Source organism: Castor canadensis, chromosome 13, assembly GCF_047511655.1.
Source record: "Castor canadensis chromosome 13, mCasCan1.hap1v2, whole genome shotgun sequence".
In the NCBI taxonomy this organism is placed as follows: Eukaryota; Metazoa; Chordata; class Mammalia; order Rodentia; family Castoridae; genus Castor; species Castor canadensis.
Window position 1 is genome coordinate 75,407,683 of NC_133398.1, and position 20,628 is coordinate 75,428,310.

Here is a 20,628-nt window from a genome sequence, read left to right on the forward strand (position 1 = left end):
ACAAGCCCTGGTTTTAGAACTAGACAGGCCTGAAATGAGATTTTTGGCCTTTTACTTATTAGCACTTGATGGTAAGCAAGCTGTTTACCCTCTCCCTGTCTCTAAAATGGGAATACCAGGTGAAGGTGGAAAGAGAAACAGATTCCAATACCAGACACTTCTAAGTCCTTTCCCCATCTAAGTCCCATGTTCAGGGAGCTGGCAGTTTCATTAGGAAGAAATTGTTATTGTTAATGAGAGCATCCAAGAATTTTATCTTACTTCCTTTGTAGCTTTTGCTGTAGCTTCAACACAATAAAGCGTTGTGCAATATCATGGGTGTCCTACAGCTTACAATTGTCCTTTATGAAATTTCCTAGCTGGAAACATTAAAAATTGAAGTTATTTGTAGTGCCCTTTTAAATCTTTCTTTGTACATTTGTCCATAATTATATGTGATAAATATAGTCATCATCCAAATCTGGAAGTTACTTTCATTTTAGGTGAATTTTCACAGATGACTTTGCTATATAGCTGGTTGTGCTGGTTATGTATGACAGTGTACTCTGAGTTACCTAAAAATTTTGTTGACTTTTCTGCTCTCATATAGAAAATAAAAAGAGGTTCGGGTTACTAAACTCATACTAGGTCTACTTACACAGCACTGCACATATACAGGCTTTACTGAATTTTTAAAAGCTGGCCCTTCTTTCCTGAGCAGCACCCTGGGAGACCAATTGTTTTGCTGGTTGCTCTGTCCTGAGGACACCTGGCTAGGATTCTCTACTTCCTAGCTCCTACTGAAGAAAAATGTCCTTTTAGATTCTTTTTCAGTTCTTAAATTATCTTAGTCTGCCAGAGAACTGAAAGTTACATAATAGTATGAAAAGTAAGGAAAAGAAAAAAAACATCAAGAACCGAAACAAACAATCTGGCTTTAGTGGCCAGAGCAACTGCACCAAATATCCTTAACACAGGTTTCGGCTTTGTAAATTAATTCATACATAAATAGTGCACTAGCTCCAGATGCAACTTCCATGCTTGAGTGCTGGAATCTTAAGGATTTAAGTGTAAAGGCAAAAGTCTTCTGTCTTAGATGTTACAAAGAAGATGTGTCTGTTATGCTCTAAGTCTGTTCATCCAATCATATTCAAATATGCAAATAAACCTCAGCCTCATGCAGATAAAAAGGAACAAACAAACCAAGTGCTCTATCAGAATCAAATTGCTGAGCCTGTCACTTGTGTTCCCAGAACCGAATCAGAAATGCAGTCCTCTGGAAAGTCAGACTTACCTACCCCCCTCGCCAATTTGAAGATTCATTATACTAAGGTTAGTATAACTTGTATGTGCTGCTTTCCTCAGATTTGTAAAGAGTACGTCTATTAAAACATAAAATGTCAATTTAACCTCTGTACAGGCCAAAACAAAATGTTTGTAAAATTCAAGTCTGGGTTTAGTGTCCTGAACAAATAGTGAATTCTAAATCATATTGGATCCGACAACTTTTCATAAATTTATTTTTTAAAATAACTCCAAGTGAAAGGAGTTCTGTTTGTGTGAAACTTTCATGTACCAGAAGTCAGTGGACTTGGGTAACTACCAGTACAGCCAGCCTATGTGAAAAGTGAGGCAAATAGTTACTGGAAGAACTTACTAGAATGAGTCCAACAAGTGGGAATTTCTTTAAAGGAGAAGCAGAGCATACTGAAATAATATAACTTCCCTATATTTTTAATAAAATGAATGTTAGTAACAGAGGATTTAAGTATGATAATTGGATGAAGGCTGTTTCATAAAATTTCAAATAGACTTGTGTTATTTTGCATATTTTGGGAAAGAAACCATGCATATTTATTTCTCCAGAGAATTTGTTGCTATGGGAGTAGGTTTGTAATGGTTAACTGGAAAGTACTTAGAGAAACAAGAGCAAGAGCCAGATTTAGACTTTATAATCTGCAACCATAGAGAAGTAGGAAATGTTGTTCTGAGAGTTTCTCTGAACTTTGGCCTATTTCACAGACAAGTGCCTGTTTTCCTCACACATCCCAACTCTCCAAAGTGAAAACAGAGACAAACAAAAAGTCTAACCCACATCTTCTCTCAATTCTGGACCAGCACTGCAGTTCATTTGAACTCTTTAACATGCACAGAATGATGGTGTTTTTGTCTGAGTAATTGTATTGGTATGAACAGGCAAACAAGGAGGCTTGTCCCCTATCCATTTTATATCAAATCCCTAACATCATAGTGTACTCACGTCTAGCATGTATAATCCTGATAGCTGTCATTGGAGAATTTTTAATCACTAAATAATTTATAGTTAACATACCAATGGATTTAAACCTTGGAGTGGTGTTCAGTACATTCTTCCTCAGGGTTGAATTATTAATAACTTGTCTTTAAATATCAAGTTAGGAGGAATTGTCTGAATGATAGTACATGTTAAAACAGGTTACTACAAAGGCACCTGAACACCATGTTTATTGCAGCACTATTCACATTAATTAAGTTATGAAACCAGACAAGATGCCCATCTACTGATGAATGGATTAAGAAAATGTATTTATATAGAATGGAATTTTACTTAGCCACAAAGAAAAATGGAATTTTGTCATTTATAGGTAAATGGATGGAAATGGAGAACATCATCTTAAGTGAAGTTAGCCATGCTCAGAAGGCCAAAAGCTGCATGTTCCCTTTCATATGTGGAATACAGACCAAATACAATTATAGCGATATTATGAAAAACTAATCACACTAAGGGGGAGGGAAGGTCACATATGAAAGGGGCAAGGTTAAAGAAAGACACAAAGAAGATGAATATGGTTGATTTATTTTCTATGTAAGAATGAATATAGAATTCTTAAACCTGCTGAAACTACCATAAGAAAGGAACTGAGGAAGAATGAAGGAAAAAAACAAAGAGGTGAACCAGTTGTGATTATAATATATGTCTATATACATGGAAATGTCACAAGGAATCTCCCTGTGTAACTAGTTTTATTTAAAACAGGAAAAATTGTCTCTTTTTTTTTTTTTCTTTTTTCTTGTACAAAATCAGAGAACAAGAGAGTAGAATAAGTCCTGCCAGGGTGGAGGATTGGTACAAGTGGGAGGGGGGAAGTGGCAGGAAAACATGGTAGGAGGATCAATAAGGTCCAAAAATGTGTCTACATGTATGTAAAAGAAAAAATGATACCTGTTGAAACTATTCCAGGAGTTGGTGGGGATAAATGACAGCAGTGGAAAGGGTGAATATAAGAATAATATATTTGCTGTGTTGTAAGAACTTTTTTAAATGCCACAATGTACCCAAACCTAGCACAACAGTAAAAATAATCCAAAAACATAGCACTAAACTTCATATATTCTAATATAAAAGCATATTTTAATTATGTACAAAATACATAGGAAATTAAAAAACAACTCAGTCCATATGTCTTCTTTAAAAGCCTTCTTTGAAAACTATATACATTGGCCCTGTGTGATTTCCCATACCTGTAATTCTAACTACTCAGGAGACAGAGATCAGGGGATTGTAGTTTGGCTCAAGTTTGCACAAAATGTTAATGAGACCCTCATCTAACCGATAGCTGGGCATGGTGGCATTGCTTATCATTTCTGCTAAGTAGAAAGCACAAATGAGAGGAATGTTGTCCAGGCCAGCCCAGGCAAAATCAGAAGATCCTATCCCAAAAATAACTACAGCAAATAGGATGGGAGTGTGGATCAAGTGATAAAGTGCCTCCATAGCTAGCAGGCACAACGCCTTGAGTTCTCTGAATACCAAACCAAACAAAAAAATAACTAAAAAAGTATGTATCAGCTACCTAGGATTTGCAATTACAGCTACCTAGGATTTGAAATTAAACAAATTACTTATTATCATAAACCTAAAAAAATTATAATATAACAAATAGTAAATTAAGGGATGTAAGGAGAAAAGAAATCTTGCATTTGACCAAAACACAACATATCTTTATTCATCATACAAGAGCTATTTCATTTTTTTCCTTAAAAACAAGAAACAACTTAAGATTTATAAAGCCATTGGTTTAAAAAAAAAGTAAAAAAAGAATCAGATTTCATCCTTCCATTCAAATGATGTTCATACATATATCAATTAAAAGTCACACTTACTAGTTTGTTTTTGTCAAATATTTTTCTCTGGTAAATTTCAAACCTTCTTTTCTTAATGAAATGAAAATTCAAGACTGCAAAGTTTGAAACTCAGACTTTTTAAATGACACATCATGCTTTTCTCACATTTCTGTTCCTTTATGGTGCACACAGAACAAAATTCCAAAATTTCTGGATCGCTCTGATTTCTTTCACTAAGAAAGGTTCACTAAGAAATCTAGTACCTGATTTTATCTGAATATGAGTAAACTATGAGGTACTCTTCCCAAAAGAAGAGTAAAACCCCTATAACCTTAAAATGTCAATGAAAAACATACCATGAACCAATTTTTCTTAGCAATCTTCTTTCAAAATCCCACCCTAAAGCCGGCTTTAAAGCAGTAAAATAAAGCATCAGAAAATAATCACTGTGTCACCAGATCATCACTAGCCCCAAATGAACGTGTTCAGATTTGTGGTGGAAAATGTAAGCAATGATTTATAAAAATTATGAAGTTTCTGCTCATGCCCCCAATTCTCAGCTATTGAAAGAAGAAAACAATTGCTTTCTCTGGTCTACATTTTCTAGGTGTTGAAATGACTTCATGCCTTCATGAAACATAAACATTACTACTTTATTTTAGTGTGCTATGCACTTGTGCTTGTTTGCACAGGTGTGAGTTTATAAGTGAAATATCAAGACACAATCAAAAAAATTGAGAGGATAAGGATATGCAACATTTAGGCAGTTGTATAATTCTGTATTATAAGTTTGTAGAAGCTTCCAACATTCGCTACATAGTTGAATGCTTTTATTAGCTACCCTTTCTACATTCATGCAGATCTTCATAAACAATGAATGGCACAATTCAGTGAGTGGCAAGAAGTTCCCTGTCCTCAATCCTGCCACCGAGGAGGAAATCTGCCAGGTAGAAGAAGGGGATAAGGTGAGTTTTTAAACGCTGCTTCCCTGTCATGCCAGGTTCCTTATATCTCCACCACTGTGAGTTCCAAAATTCTACTGCAAGTTAAAAAGGACATGTCATGAACATAGGGCTCCTTGAGAAATCCAGGCAAATTTTCTAAGTTATCCTTGGTCATGGAAACCAATGTCTATGGAATGACGATGACGCTGTGCTCTGGGTGTTGTGGTTATCTTTTTAATAGAATTTTTCTTCATTGTGTTCCAATTGAAATAGAATACAAAGAGAAATATTATATAAACAGACTAAGAAGGAATTGACCACAGAGTTAAAAAGGAGAGAAATCCTTTACTTATATCAAATTCTATTTTTATGTGACTAAAGTAATTAAAAGGTAATATAAGAATTTAAAAACACTGTAATATCAAGTTATTTCACTAAAAATCATTGAGTTATCATTAATCAATGCCTTTAAAATTGAATTTTAAAATGACTGAAATTGAATGTTGAATTAAAAGTTGATAAATGTAACTAATAAAAATAACAAAAATGAAAATGTATGTAAATAATAGTTTTAAATTCTAAATGCTCTTTTAATTTAGTATTTCAGGAAACTATATGAAGATGACACTATTTTTAATTGCATTTACAAATAGTAATGATGGAAGAATAGAAGGTTGAGTAATTTACTCCAATTTATCTTGCTAATAAGACATGAAATAAGCATTGAAATGTCATCTTCCTAACCCCAAACAGAGCCTGAGACTGGCAGGGTTATTCCTTTTCCTAGTGATTATTGTAAAAGTAAAACCGGGTGATATTTAATAGCCTGAGGGGTAAGGAAAACAAAAGGCTTCAGAACTTTGATCTGAAAAATATTCAAAAATGTTCTTGTGCTTCTCAGTCTAATTTGAAATAATTTTTCTGCTGTTTAGTTGCAGTGATTACCAAGCTTTAAATCTCTGTATTATAAGATACAAAGACATAAAAAAAATTTGGTTTCATAAAAAAGACTTTTGGGAGGTGAAGTCAACAATATTCAGCGACAATGCCATTTATGAGACAATGTTTCAGTTGATTGTAGCAATCACACGTTCCTGTCCAGGTGCCATTCCTTCATTACCTCAGCCTCAGTCCATGAGACCACAAATCTCAAGGTACTGACTAAACTGGACAGTTCTAATCCAAGACAGCAATAGAGCTGGGGAACTTCCTGGATTTGGGAGAAGCACTGAATTCAAATTGAAGTATTATCAGAACAAAGTGAGACTCAAACCTGAAAGGGCAGGAGTGTTGAGTTTAAGCTCAGGAGTCAGCAATTTGAGAAGTAAAAACAGAATCAAATAGATTTGTGTCACTCACTTTCAGATTTCACTTTCTGTGTGTCTTAAAGATTTCACTTATGCATAAATTCTTCATTGCCTAGACCAAGGTCTTAAAGAATTTCCCTGTTTTCTTTTAGTAGTTTCATATTTTCTGGTCAGTTTTGGGATGATTGATCCATTTGAGTAGATTTTTGTGTAAATTGATAGAGTTCTAGATTTATTTCTCCACATGTAGATACCCAGTTTTCTCGGCATCATTTATTGAAGAGGCTCCCTTTTCTCCAATGTATGTTTTTGATCCCTTTGTTGAAAATCAGTTGTCTGTAGATGTGTGAAGAAGGGCATGGATTTTGATAGCTAAATAGTTTATGACTGGAAACTGTTGTGACAATCACTTTGTACCTTCATGAATTGCAAGAAGGCCAAACTTGAGCAGAAAAATACTGATCATTCCTTGGAAAGGGCTGTCGGGACCAGAAGCCTGTGTCCTAAGAAGTATTCTTAGAAATAAGGGTAAGTACACACGTTCAGTGACACACATTAAAGGACTAGGTGGGACGGGCTGGGGTAGACTGAGCAGAAACATTGTGATCATAAAGTCTGGGCAGTTGAGATGTGGCCCAGTTCAGGAGTTTGGCCCTGGAAGTGTTGAGAAAAGGAACCAGTTGGAAACATCGAAAGGGAAACTGAGAAGATGCAACTCCATCAGGAAGATTAGCCTGTTAGCAATAGGGAGGACAGTTGGAGAGGAAGAGCACGAACTTGGAAGATGTTGATTCTATGGAATAATAAGAGCCTACAATAGTACAAGGCTGTGAAAACTGAAAGGAAATGTAAAAATATAGAATTGCTGACAGCAAAATTTGTCTCATCTAATGAACACTTAACCTGATGTCTGTCACATTGAAATTGTGTGTCAAGGGTTATTGTGTGTAGTCCTTAACACAATCCTGTGATTCAATTTACCCTGATTTTAAAGGAAACTGAACGTTAGAGAAATTGTGGCCCAGCATACATATTTCACTTTAGAATACATGGGCCCTCTCTACTCATAAACTCTGCATCTGTGGACTTAACTACCAAGGATCAAAAATGTTAGGCTCTTACCGACATAAACTTTGTAATTATGATATCATGGTTGTGTTGATACTGAATATGTAGATATTTTTTCTTATTATTATTCTCTAAACAATACGACTGTTTATGTAACATTTACACTTTATCAGGCATTATGAGTAATCTAGGGATGATTCATAGCATATGGAAGGCTGTGCATAGGTAAATACTGCATCAATTTATAGGAAAGACTTGCACATTCTTAAGATTAGGCTATCTACAAGGGCAACCTGAAAGTAATTTCCTTTCAGATACTGAGGACTGCCTGTGATTTCAGTTATAATGTAATGGAGTGATGATAGTAAGATTTAGTTTATGTCGTACCTATTTGATTGAATATTTCACTATTCTATCACTAGCAGACTGATGATAAGAGAATGCTAAGAGTGGAGTGTGTACGAAATCTTTAGATCAATGAATGAATGCTTGGATGCTTCAAACCTTACATAGCTAACAAAGAGGAATATGAATTCAAATCTGAGTTTTTTTTGTTCCAAAACTATAAATTAACTATCATTGCCCTATTTCTGCTTCTGCAATATTAAACATAAGATGTAGAAAAAGAAAACCATCTTTCTTTGTAGCAACATTTTCTAGGGATGAATTTACATGGTAGAATTATTTATCTTGAAACCAATTTCACCACATCCCTTGGGGAGGTCAGGATGCCTATGTTAGTCCTTATTTGGCTAAGGCCAATGACAGAACACTCAGCTGAAGGACCCAAATGAAAGTATGTCATGCACATCTGTTTAAACACAGAGCTGCATTTATTCCATGAGCCATGGGATCCACAAATCATGCTGGCAATCTCAGATTCTTGTGGTTTGCCTTTTTTCTCAAATAATGGTCTCTAAATTTAGTTTGGAAAAGGCTACAATTTGTAGCATAAAACAGTGTCCAAATATAAGCAATACATATGATTAACTGAATATCTAAAATGTATGTATTTCTCACCAAACAAGAAATAGATGCATATTCTTATTATATACACTCATCATTCTCCCAAAAGTTTGGCAGTGAGATAATCAGTGATATATTATATGAACCTTGCTTGTAGTCAGTATAATTATTGATAAATCAGACCAGATTATTCTTCTAAGTTACCCTTCTTGCATGAAACTAATTCATAATAGTTTGATGATAAATATAGATAATTCCAGATTTAACACTGTACTTCAAAGTGTGGTTTTCCAACTTTAATAAGATGCAATAGTGACACATTTTCAGTAGAAGCTATGCTTTGTATTTTGATCTTTTCCCAAGTTTGCATAGGCCATACTATATTCTTTCAAGATGCAGGGCAAGGCTTCCTACCAGACACACAAACACAAAGCTAAAAAACCAATACCCTCTACAGTGTACTGCATTCAAGAAATTAAATGGGATAGTCAAAACCTTATTACAAAACACGTGTTCAATGTTCTGTGCACGTGAAAATAAGGCAAGGCTAAATTATAACGCTGGATGAGTCAGGAGTATTGAGTGCATTATCAATTTGTAACATTTTCTGTTTATCAAGGTTTACCAGAATGTAATCCTATCATAAATCAAGGAGCATCTATATTTAAAAATAGTTTATTAGCATTTTAATTTGCTAACTTGTAAGTATGGGACTACTTAGCCGAATACAGCCTAACAGGAGAGATATCATTTTGAGGAGGCATCACCCTTAGTTGGATTTCAGCTTTTGAGCAACTTCAAAAGCTTCTTTCTACACTAATTCTCAAAGGGAATTTTGTTCCCTGATAAAAGTTGCAACCTTCTATCCTATGGTGTCATCAGGATTAATGGAATTCCACACTATGGTTAGTCCTTTTTAGAAAATATAGATACTATAATGATGTATGCCTTTAAGATATTTGCAATTTAATTGATGAGGAAAATAAAACTACATGAAGTAATAATGAAAGAAGTGGTGATACTTGTTGTAGGTACATTTTGTAGGAGATGAGAAGAGTTCAGAACAGAGATTTATAGGGGAATGGAGTTGCCTGGACAAACTTTGGAAACCAGATGGATTAGGAAGGAAGTAAAGCCTATGCCTGGTTTAGAAAACCACAAAGAGAGGAAAGAGCATTGGGTGAAGACATGGAGGTGAGACTTATTTACACCAATGTGGACTTCTTCTATTAATGGATCTTTGTTTTAATCAATGGAGTTTTAAGCAGTGCATTCTTAATAAAAGGAAAATGACTCTTTTACCTAATCAAAGATTGAACAGGATTTTGTACCAGTTGGGAAATGGTGTCCAATCACATACAGACCTTTCTATAGACCACTTCCATTCACTCCCTCTATGCCTTTTTTCCTGTACACAAAAGGAATTTGTGTATATATTCGTAATGCTTACTCTTCAGCAGCAAAGAAAAGTTCTTCTTCAATCTTCAATAAGTTCTTCCTGAGAGTGGGCAGATTATAGAGTCTCCAAAGACCACAGAAGATACTTGCTATTTGTGATCTTGAACTGTGTATGACTGCAGTCCAATCACCAAAGGAGTCCAATGTGTGAAGAAGACCAAGGGTCTACAGTCAGACCAGATCTATTTGAATTTCCATTCAGCAGTGCTTAGATTATTAGCCTTAGACCAATCTCCTCACTTTCTTTTTTCAGTTTATTTAGATATGAAATGGGGAAACATATTTGTTCCATAAGATTATTCAGAACTGATTGAGCTAATAAGTGTAAAGTTGTTAGAATATTAATTGAATTAAGGATAACATTCAAAGTATCCTGTTGAAATAAGATATAGTAGCAATTATTAAAATATGGTATCAGTTAAATTCTAGGAAATCAAATATTTGATAATTGTGTTGAGCTTATCTAAAGATTACTCAAGAGTCATTCCAACATGCTGTAGTGGAGTGTATAGAATGTGCCAATCTTTGGGCTAATGGAGTCTGTTTATGAGGAGCCCTGGTCTATTTTACAGGGTTATTGCCTTTGCATTTGCCAATCTAATGGTTTAGGTCTACTGAATTGACTTCCTTGTAATTTACAGGCAGATGTTGACAAGGCAGTGAAGGCTGCAAGACAGGCTTTCCAGATTGGTTCTCCATGGCGAACTATGGATGCTTCGCAGAGGGGACGCCTGCTCTTCAAGCTGGCTGACTTAATTGAAAGAGATCGTCTGCTGCTAGCAGTGAGTATTGTGAATTTGGTTTAGTGAGCATGATAAGCACAAATTTCCTTCCTCTACTCCAGGTCACAAGCTGTGTGAAACTCCTAGAATGATGTACTGGGTTTCCCAACTTTACTTGGTCCTGAAATCTTTTGGTGGAAACTCTTATCACTTTTATTAGAAGTGCTTGAAATATTTCTCCAAAATGAATTTTATTTTTTCCTAGCACAGCTCTGCAAACTATTTAACAAATAGCTACAATTTCCTTTCCAGAAATGTGACTGTTCATAATTAAATGATGTGTTTTTCCTCATCACAGTTGACAAAAGCAAAGAAGAAAGAAATAAATCTAATTGTTAGTACATTCATTAAAAGTATGTTTTTATCTTTGCTGGTTGTACTATTTTTAAACTTTTTGCAGTTACGAGTTAGACACAGTCAGCACATAACACAGGTAGAGGGGAGCATTTCCTTCAGCTTCCTTAGTCAGGCATTACAATAAAACTAATTTAATACAAACTAATACCCATATTGAATTTCACAATAAATTTTTGTTACTGTTAGAATCTTAAAGTGAAAATAACACTGTCCTTCATTTAATTTGAAAAATTAGCAATTATAGTTTATCGATCATTACTGACACAGTATAATTTGAAATATTAAAAAATATATAAAACCAGAGACTATGTACAATAAAACTGTGCTAACCAAAATGTCCTATAAGAGGACAGAAGACTTCACTGAAACTTGGCGTCTCTCATTTGTCTGATTTATGGACTGTAGAATGTTGAGTATATCAACAGGCTCCCAGCTCCCCCATTATATTTGTGTATTTGTGTGTGTGTGTGTTTACGTGTGTGTAAAGGGACAGGGAAGCACAGTCACACAAAAATCACGTTTGCTTAAATTTAGGAATGATGAACAGTATAACAGAGACAGAACAGCTTCAGCAGTTAATCACAGTTACATTCCTTTCAGGTATCATCCAGAAGAACAGTAGACCACAAAGAGCTCTTTGAAGCTCTACATGAGGAAAGAAGGAAAAGAAGAGAAAGTCATTGTACAGTTGTGGAACAGCTAGACCAGAAAATGCTGAACTTGACAGTTTGATGTTCCAAATGATAATTATGTTAATAGTGCTTAAAACAGGAGGTTTCTACTTGAAAATTCTAAAGAAGAATATTTGCAGATGAAAGATCCAGGTGTTAAATTGGTGTAAATAGATTGGTTGTATCCAGGTGGAAAATGAAAATTAAAAATGATTATTGAGGCATGATTATTTTCACTAACACTCAATTATCACAAAAGATTACAAGTGAAATCTTGTTGGAACTCTGATCTGACCATAGAGAGTAGGTGCCATTTTTACCAGCTAGCTATATTTCCAATTGTCAGCAACTCCTAAAACATTGGTAAACTGGAGGATACTCAGCTATATTGACATAAGGAACACCAGGGCTTATAAACTGGGATCTCAGTACCCAATTCACTAGGATCTTACCTGGTGACCATAAACAAGTTATTATAACACTTATTTTTTTGGAAAAGAAGAGAGTAGACATGATAATTCAAGACTCCTTCTAGTTTCAAAATTATCTAACATGTGCTTATTGAAAATATTAAGTATGCATTTTTAATCTAAAATTACTGTATGATTTCAGATATGGGGATTAATCTGTTTTTCAGACAATGGAGTCAATGAATGGTGGAAAACTATTTCCTCCAACATACCTGATGGAGTTAGGAACATGCATAAAAGTATTACAGTACTGTGCAGGTTGGGCTGACAAGATCCATGGCTACACCATACCGAGTGGTAAGTAGATTTGGGTAACCACAAGTGTGAGTGTAGGGTTGAGGAAATTACAAAGCTCAGTATTTCAAACTCTTCCTTTTAAAGATGTAAGCCAAATTAGGCAGAATTATTTTCCCCTTGACTTTAAGCCAACACAGTTCTAAATGTGGAAATCTTGTTAAGGTTTAATAAATGCTTATTAAAGTTGTTTCTGCATAATCATGTAGAAGACAACTTGGGATATTTTAGAAAATATTACAGTAAGAGCATTCTTACAACTACAATCACTGATTTGAGGTAATTGTCTCTCTAAGACCCAAACTCTGAAATTGCTTATTTGGGTTTTATTCCATAGTGACATTTATACCCTTTCCATATTGTAATTATTTATGTATGTTCTCATGTTCCAGTATGAATCTGTTATGCTCATCTGTGCCCATTCAAACTCAGTCAAATTAGACCAGACTAATTAAATTAATTCATATTGATTTGTTTCAAATAGCTTTAAAGCAAGATGAGGCTATTTTTATAGCCTGCGTTAAGAATATCTGTATATAAATGTTTATGCATGCATTATTTAGTGGGATATACACATACACACATTATTTAGTGTGATATGAAAAAGCGTCAATTTGGGAAACTTTAAGGGTAAAATTTAAGTCCTATAAATGTGTTGACTTTGGGAATAAATATCCAGAACTGACACTGTTATTCATTTCTGATCTAATTGGAGCATCCAGTGGGTTAGAAGTAGTAACCTGGAAGTTAATAAAAGGCAAATGAGACAATAGTGGTAACAAGAAGTGTTTGGCTATTTTAGTAGCTGTGTAATTTATCCTCAGACAACATGGAAAACGCCAAGTAAAGTCCCTGTGGTTCTTGAGAAAGAGAGTGCTTGATGTATAGCCAGGAGGCTTCTTTGAGAACTAGAACAGAGGTGAACACAGAGAACAAAGCTCTCAGGAACTCAGTCAAATCCTCATGGGAAGGAAATGTCTGTCACTTCAGGCAGTAGGATTAAGAAAGTTTGCTTTCTTGTTTAGTAGACAAAAGAAAAAATATTTTACAACAAGTTCTTAGATAGGATTATGTTTTGTGGGGAGATATTACCATTTTAAAATCATATTAACTTTTTAAAAAAGATTATTTCACTGGTAGAACTTTGAGCAGTTAGAAGTACAGTTGAATATGGTTCTTCTTTTAGACAGAGATGACTGTGCATTCTTTCTCACTGATTTTGTATAAAACTTTGAGAATAAGGATGGTATACCAAACAGGCCTCCTAAGAGATGAGAAAGTTATCTTTCAGTCATTTCCCAATCGTGCCTCTTTACTTTTACCTAACTCTGTTTTATGGTTTCTATCCTTCCATACTTATCATTTGAGGGCTCAATATTTTATTTTGTAAAAAGGTTGATATATGTTTTTTCTTCCAGTTTAAAACTTACTGTTCACATGGTCATCTCCCATCAACTGCAAAGTATTCTTCAGTGAATGCCAAATACGTTTACCTTTATAGTACTGAGCTGTGCTTTATTTTCTAGATGGAGATGTTTTCACATATACAAGACGTGAACCTATTGGTGTTTGTGGCCAAATCATTCCTGTAAGTTGTTCTCTCATATAATTCCCAATTGGGGATCAGGAATCTCTAATTATATTTTATTTGGTGTTCTAAAACAAAGTGTTGGTTACATATGTGCAGTGTGTTTTTTAGTGTATTATTGTACTGGGGGTACATTGTGAGATTTATAAAAGTGCTTAGAATATATCTTAGTGAGACTCACCCCTTCCATTATTCTCCTTTATCTCTCCTCTTCCTCTTAGAATAGTTTAACATGTCTCTTTGCTCTATTTTCATACATGAGTACATAATATTTCAACCATATCACCCTCCTTCAATGTTTCCTTACCTCCTTCCCCCTCCCTATGGTACCAACCCCCCCGACAGGACCTGTTTTATATCCTGTCTTTAATGTTTGACAAAAGAAATTTTTGTTCGTTTGACATTTCCATATATATATGTATTACACCTGGAAGAGGTTCATCCTCTCTATTTTTCTTCTTTTTACCTTAGTTCCCTTCACAGAGTGATTTTCACAGTCTTAAATATGCTATATTCATTCTTGTAGAGAAAGGACTTCAACCATATTCACCTTCAGTCTTTTTGAATGTCTTGAAGAAAGTCCTGTTGAACCTATTCTTCCTGTGACTAAACATGCTGGATATGAATTAGGGACTCCAGAAATTACCCTACATCCTGGTATATCTCCTGAGGGTTTTTCAATAACATGGCATCAACAATCTTAACACTTTACTCTATGGGTTGTTTTTGAAAATTTCTAATGTATACTCTTTTTAAGAAGTGACAGAGTGCTCATCACAGGCGCTTATGCTGCAGGACACTTACTACTCTCCAATACTCTTTGTTGTCTCTTTAAGACATCTCACCATGGTCAATAGTAGCAACCAGACATTTCAAATCCTGAAGACTTTTTGTTAATTATAATGGAAAAAAAAATGATCCCAGAGACATCTGGAGTATTTTATGGAATGTATTGTACCTTTAGTTAACAGGCTGATACCCAAATTCCTCTGTGAGAAAATGGTACTTTTAAATGGAATCATGAATATTTCCTTTTAAGCCTTACAAATGGGAGACTCTCTAAACATGACTAACATATTTTTAAAGGCTAAATATAAATATGGTAATGTGTCCTGAAGTTTTTACATGAGGAGATGGTAATGACTTATCTTTGGTTTCAATGAAATTGAAGTGTAACTTTACAACATTTTTAATAAAATTGATCATTATTCAAAAGCTAAAACATGATACAGTACAGTGGTAGTTATCTAACCAAGAGCCTATGCAAGCTAGGTAGGTGTCCTACAGATATATATCCATGCCTGTTTATGATTAATCTCTGGTCAGCTCTCTGAAGTAGAGAGGACTGAAATCATGCACAGACAACAAGTCACTTGTCTGAGTTCACAAGGCTATTCAGTTATTTTGTTGAGCCCTGAACCCAAGTATTTTGCCTCCAAACCCTAGACACTTATGTCTTTAACAAGATTATTTGTCCTGGGCTGAGGGTATAGCTCAGGGGTAGAGCAAATATAGACATATAAAGCACATGCAAGGTCGGTCCTGGGTTCAAACCTCAAAACTGCAAAACAAATTTCCTGGCTATAAATGCTGCTAATAATATTATTGGGTGAACATAATAAATGACCTAAAGGAAAAGGAGAATACTCATACTTTTTGAACAGATATAACATATGTTATGCTTAATTGTACACAAAAACATACAGTGATTTTTCCCTGGTAGAATAAGAATTCAAAAATTAGAGCATTTCATCAAATATGAGGCTCTTTTCTGCTCACATTTCCTATCTAGGTTACTCAGAAGTTCTTATCATTTGCTGTTCATTTTTAGCAATGTACTCAAATGGGATGCACTAAACATAACAGAAAACTACAAAATTATTAACCCACATTTCTGGGGGAACGGCTTATAAATGTAGAATTTATACTAGCAAATGTGGCTTGGACCAATTTAAATAATCTCTTGTTAAATATTGCTTTCTAGTGGAATGGCCCATTGATTACACTCATTTGGAAGATAGCTCCTGCTCTTAGCTGTGGAAACACAGTGATTGTCAAACCAGCTGAGCAAACTCCCCTCACTGCTCTTCACGTGGCATCTTTAATAAAAGAGGTAAGTTTCCTGAATCAAAACATGCTCATGAATTCGAGAGTCCTAATTTAAAACACGAGGACCTCATTTAGAGTTACTGTACTTTATTGTTTACAAATGGCCTTCACCCAGTGGTAGGGATACATGTAGCAGGAGAGTTGGCTGGGGTTTCTGGCAGTCAACCCAAATGAGTCTCTACCAGAGTCAGTAACCTTGTGACCAACTATTTCATTCTTTTGTCCAACTCTCATGAACATGTATTCATGGTAAAACAAAGAAGCAATCTTTCAAATATTGAATATTTAAGTTGGTTTGTAATTGCCACTTGAGGACCTGCTGGCTTTTGTAAATCCATTTAAACTAAAGGAATTTTTAATCTATATGAAGGTAGAGGCCACTGAATTCTGTTTTAACTGCTTTTCTTTTTAACCTTTTAGGCAGGGTTTCCTCCTGGTGTGGTGAACATCATCCCTGGTTATGGGCCAACTGCAGGAGCAGCCATCTCTTCTCACATGGACATTGACAAAGTGGCCTTCACAGGTTCAACAGAGGTAATGTCATTTACTCAGAATGGCAGTTAAGAATGCTGACATCTTTAACCATCAGAAGCATGTCCTATGTAACAAAATATTTTTATTGATTAGTTCCTAATTTTAGCCTTTAAATATGCTCATATAGCAGCATATGCAGATGAAGTTTGGATGAAATGAAATACTTCTTACAATGTCAAAAAAAAAAACAATGTCAGAAGGATTAGAGAAAGCTGTTTTAATGTGTTCACTGCCTTCTGTCTTGAGAAATACAGCTGCTAAGCCTGTGACATGTGATTGGTAAAGTATATGATGGTAATCATCACAGTGATTTATATGAATCATTGCAATTGTATCCTGTAGATTAGGAAAATTAAATAACAGAGCTTCATCCTCAGCTCCTTATTTGAGGTTCTCTCTTCCCTACACATCATGAAATGCAGCCAGAATTTCAACTTCCCTCAAAGTTACTGATGTTCTCCTGGTTTATCTTAGTCAGACATAAAGTAGCAATCAGGACTCTAACCATGGGCACTGTGTGGAGAAATGGATGAGGCAGAGAGTGGAGAAATTATCCTATATCAAGCAAGGACATTCTTGTCTCATTTTTTATGTTCTGGCATTGCTAGATGTTCAGCATTCCTCTCATTTGGTATACAGCATAGAAGATGAGGACTGCACATAATTCCATTTTATGAAGCTGCCTCTGCAAATGGGAAACAAGGCAGGTGTGATAAGATATATACATGAGCTACAAAAGGAGTTATGAAATGGAATGTTAATTTCCAGATTGGTGCTAGAATTTGCACTGTGTTTTAAGAAAACTTGCTTTTTTAACTCTCTGAAGATTACAAAGAAAAAGGACATTTTAGATAGTGAGTTCTGGGAAATTTATTATTTTATAATCCTAGTTAGTGACTGTATTATGTGTATATTGTAAACACATAGAAAACAGACAGAAAAGGTTGCATTCTGCAAATCCCTAATTGAGATAGGGGAAAAAACAAACCCTGAACTGAGCTCCATAACCAGGGCAGCTAGTGGAAACAGGAACTTGCCCAGCTAAGGAATACAAGACTTTGTTCTTAATAGAAACTTTTACCAGGTTAGCAGAGTCCATGAAGCATATGAGAAATGAGTTAGTGAGACTAGCATTTGTAACAGCAGTGCTTCATTTGACAAAAAAAGACCCAAACTAAGCTAATTTTTATACTGGTACTCTGGAAATGGCCTATTGTGTGTTCGGTACTCATTTGATTTTCTCTTTCTTCCCTCCACTCTTTAATTTCTTACACTAGTTAAAGAAGGTGAAACAAAAACTTCCTCATTTTCCCCTCATCTCTGCCATTATGCCCTATCACTTCCTGATTATTTCAGGTATCTGTTTAGTTTTCCATATTTTGCTCATAAGTGGCCAGAAGCTACTCTAGCGTGAGTCCCATGTGATACCTCTCTGGTTTGCTCCTCATATCTGCTGTTCTAAAAGCCTCCTGATTTTAAAATCTTCACATCTGTGTTCCCATGTCTGTGATATATAATTAGGAAAGTATATGTCCATTGTCTTATTATTTCTCCCTCACCAGAGCTTCTTATTCATTCTTACTCAGAAGGCAGTACAATAACTACCTCTGAATGTATGCTGAAGAAGTAAATGTGAACAACATGGTTTTAGAAGTCACACAGAAATAAATTAGCATTAGTAGTACAACTCAAATGCTTTTAGGACCTATTGTTTGTTTTCTTTCAGTTTCAGGTTTATTGCTTGGCTTAAATTAGGGAATGTGCCAATGCCATTAAAGGGACAAACATTGGATTGCATTCCTTGTGGTCATTGTAAAAATGTGACCCATTCTATCAAGCTAAGAATTTTAATGTCTCTTTAATTCATTTAAAATAGAACCCTGTCCATACTGTGTAGGTTAGAACATTTTCACAAGCATTTGCTCTTTCTGCTTCACATGGCAATGACAATGTCATGGAAATACTGTCCACCCAAAGTCTTAACAGTTCTTATCTTTGTCATTATCACAGACCTCTTTGAGGAAAATGATAAAACTTTACTTTTTTTTTCCAACTAAGGGAATGAAATGGGACAAAAATTAATGCCTTCTTGTTTTAGACTTAGCTCAATTTGGGTAACACTCAAGGAAGCCTTTCATTTGCCATCTAAACTTTCACTAAGCAAAAATGTAGTATTTCTTCCTCATTCATACTTATAATCAGCTTCGGTGTTAGTTCTTTTGACATCAGAAGTTTCTAGAAAAATACTTCTGATCTTAGTTCATTCCCAAGAAAAAAGTTACCTACTTTAGTAGAATTTCTCCAGTAAACATCAGTTTTAAATATGAAAAAGCCAAAAAAGTCACAGAAAGGAACTGGGAAACTCAAAAAAATAGAGACAAAAAACACTATGTGGAAAACAGAACTTCCTGACCTCAAAAGAACATGTTCACAAGAAATGTGTTGTGGATGCTGGATGTGGTGGTAACCCCTGAAATCCCAGTAGTTAGGAGACAAGCAGGAGAATCAAGAGTTTGAGAACAGCTTGTTCTGTAAAGCAAGACTGTCAGGAAGGAAGAAAGGAAGGATGGAAGTTGTAGAAGGAAATGGTAGATATCAGATAGTGTTTCCTCAATGCCTGCCAACTTTTAGTTTATTTTCATTAATCTAATTTTAAGGGTTTGGTTTAGTCTCATGAAATACTAAATATACTCTATTCTTTCATGGACAATTGCAGCTAGTTCTGTGTGTACATCAATTTAAAACCTAATCTTTTTGTTCAGCTGGAATAGAAGTGTTCAATTAAAATTCAAAATGTAGAGTACAAAAGAAACAACGAGAATAAAAGAAGAAGAATCAAAAATTATTATCTCGAAGGCGGAAAGGAGGGAGCGCGTCCGGGTGGGCAGGCCAGGGGCGTGGTGGGGCGGGCCCGGCATGGTAAGGGCTGGGAGGCCGGGGAGCCTTGGCCGCAAGAAGGCGGAGGAACCGGTGACTGCCGCCCGCCGCCGCCGCTCCCGCCAGTTCCGTGTGGTCCCCGCGGGCTCCGCTTCGGCCACGGTGACCCACGGCTTCCAGAGCAGCCAGCAGGACTTCTCCTTCGGGCCTTGCACGCTGACGGCCTCCAAGACCCACATGAGGAAGTCAGCGGATGCGGAGAAGTTAGCAGATGAATTGCATATGCCATCTCTTCCTGAAATGATGTTTGGAGAGAACGTTTTGAGAGTCCAGCATGGCTCTGGCTTTGGGATTGAGGTCAGTGCTACAGAGGCATTAAGATGTGTAAACAACTACCAAGGAATGCTTAAAGTAGCCTGTGCTGAAGAGTGGCAGGAAAGCAGGACGGAGGGTGAACACTCCAAAGAAGTTATTAAACCATAGGATTGGACCTATTCAACAGATTGTAAAGGAACGTTACTTGGAGAATCTCTGAAGTTAAAGGTGGTACCTACAACAGATCATATAGATACAGAGAAACTGAAAGCAAGAGAACAGATGAAATTTTTTGAAGAAGTTCTCCTGTTTGAGGATGAACTGCATGATCATGGAGTTTCAAGCCTCAGTGTGAAAATTAGAGTAATGCCTTCTAGCTTTTTTCTACTACTGCGGTTTTTCTTGAGAATTGATGGGGTGCTTATCAGAATGAATGACACAAGGCTTTACCACGAGGCTGACAAGACCTACATGCTACGAGAATATACATCACGGGAGAGAAAAAATTGCTAATTTAATGCATGTTCCACCTGTCCTCTTCACGGAACCTAACGAAATATAAGTATTTACCAATAAAGGAGGCAGTTTGTGAGAAGCTAATATTTCCGGAAAGAATTGACCCTAACCCTGTAGACTCACAAGGAGGGTCTTGGTAAAGTGGGAGCAGAAGCACGAAGGAGGATGGGGGAAAACCACAACTTGTTCTGGCTTGAAGTAGCTGTTGTACATTTCCACTGGAAAGGCAAGCCTTTATGTAGGATATTTAATTGAAAGAACTAGCAAAGCTCTTCAGGTATTTGCCTGA

The 20,628-nt window shown here is 35.8% G+C and overlaps 1 protein-coding gene across 1 annotated transcript in view; it reads left to right on the forward strand.

Moving 5' to 3' along the window:
- The first annotated feature begins 1,074 nt into the window (after window positions 1-1,074).
- Window positions 1,075-20,628, forward strand: part of LOC141415444 (aldehyde dehydrogenase 1A1-like) — a 36,350-nt gene continuing 16,796 nt past the window's right edge. The window contains exons 1-7 of the mRNA XM_074052045.1: window positions 1,075-1,311; window positions 4,944-5,048; window positions 10,468-10,608; window positions 12,274-12,403; window positions 13,927-13,988; window positions 15,973-16,101; window positions 16,518-16,631. Of these exons, the coding sequence (XP_073908146.1) occupies window positions 1,090-1,311; window positions 4,944-5,048; window positions 10,468-10,608; window positions 12,274-12,403; window positions 13,927-13,988; window positions 15,973-16,101; window positions 16,518-16,631 (903 nt within the window). The 5' untranslated portion in view covers window positions 1,075-1,089. The remainder of the gene's footprint in view (window positions 1,312-4,943; window positions 5,049-10,467; window positions 10,609-12,273; window positions 12,404-13,926; window positions 13,989-15,972; window positions 16,102-16,517; window positions 16,632-20,628) is intronic.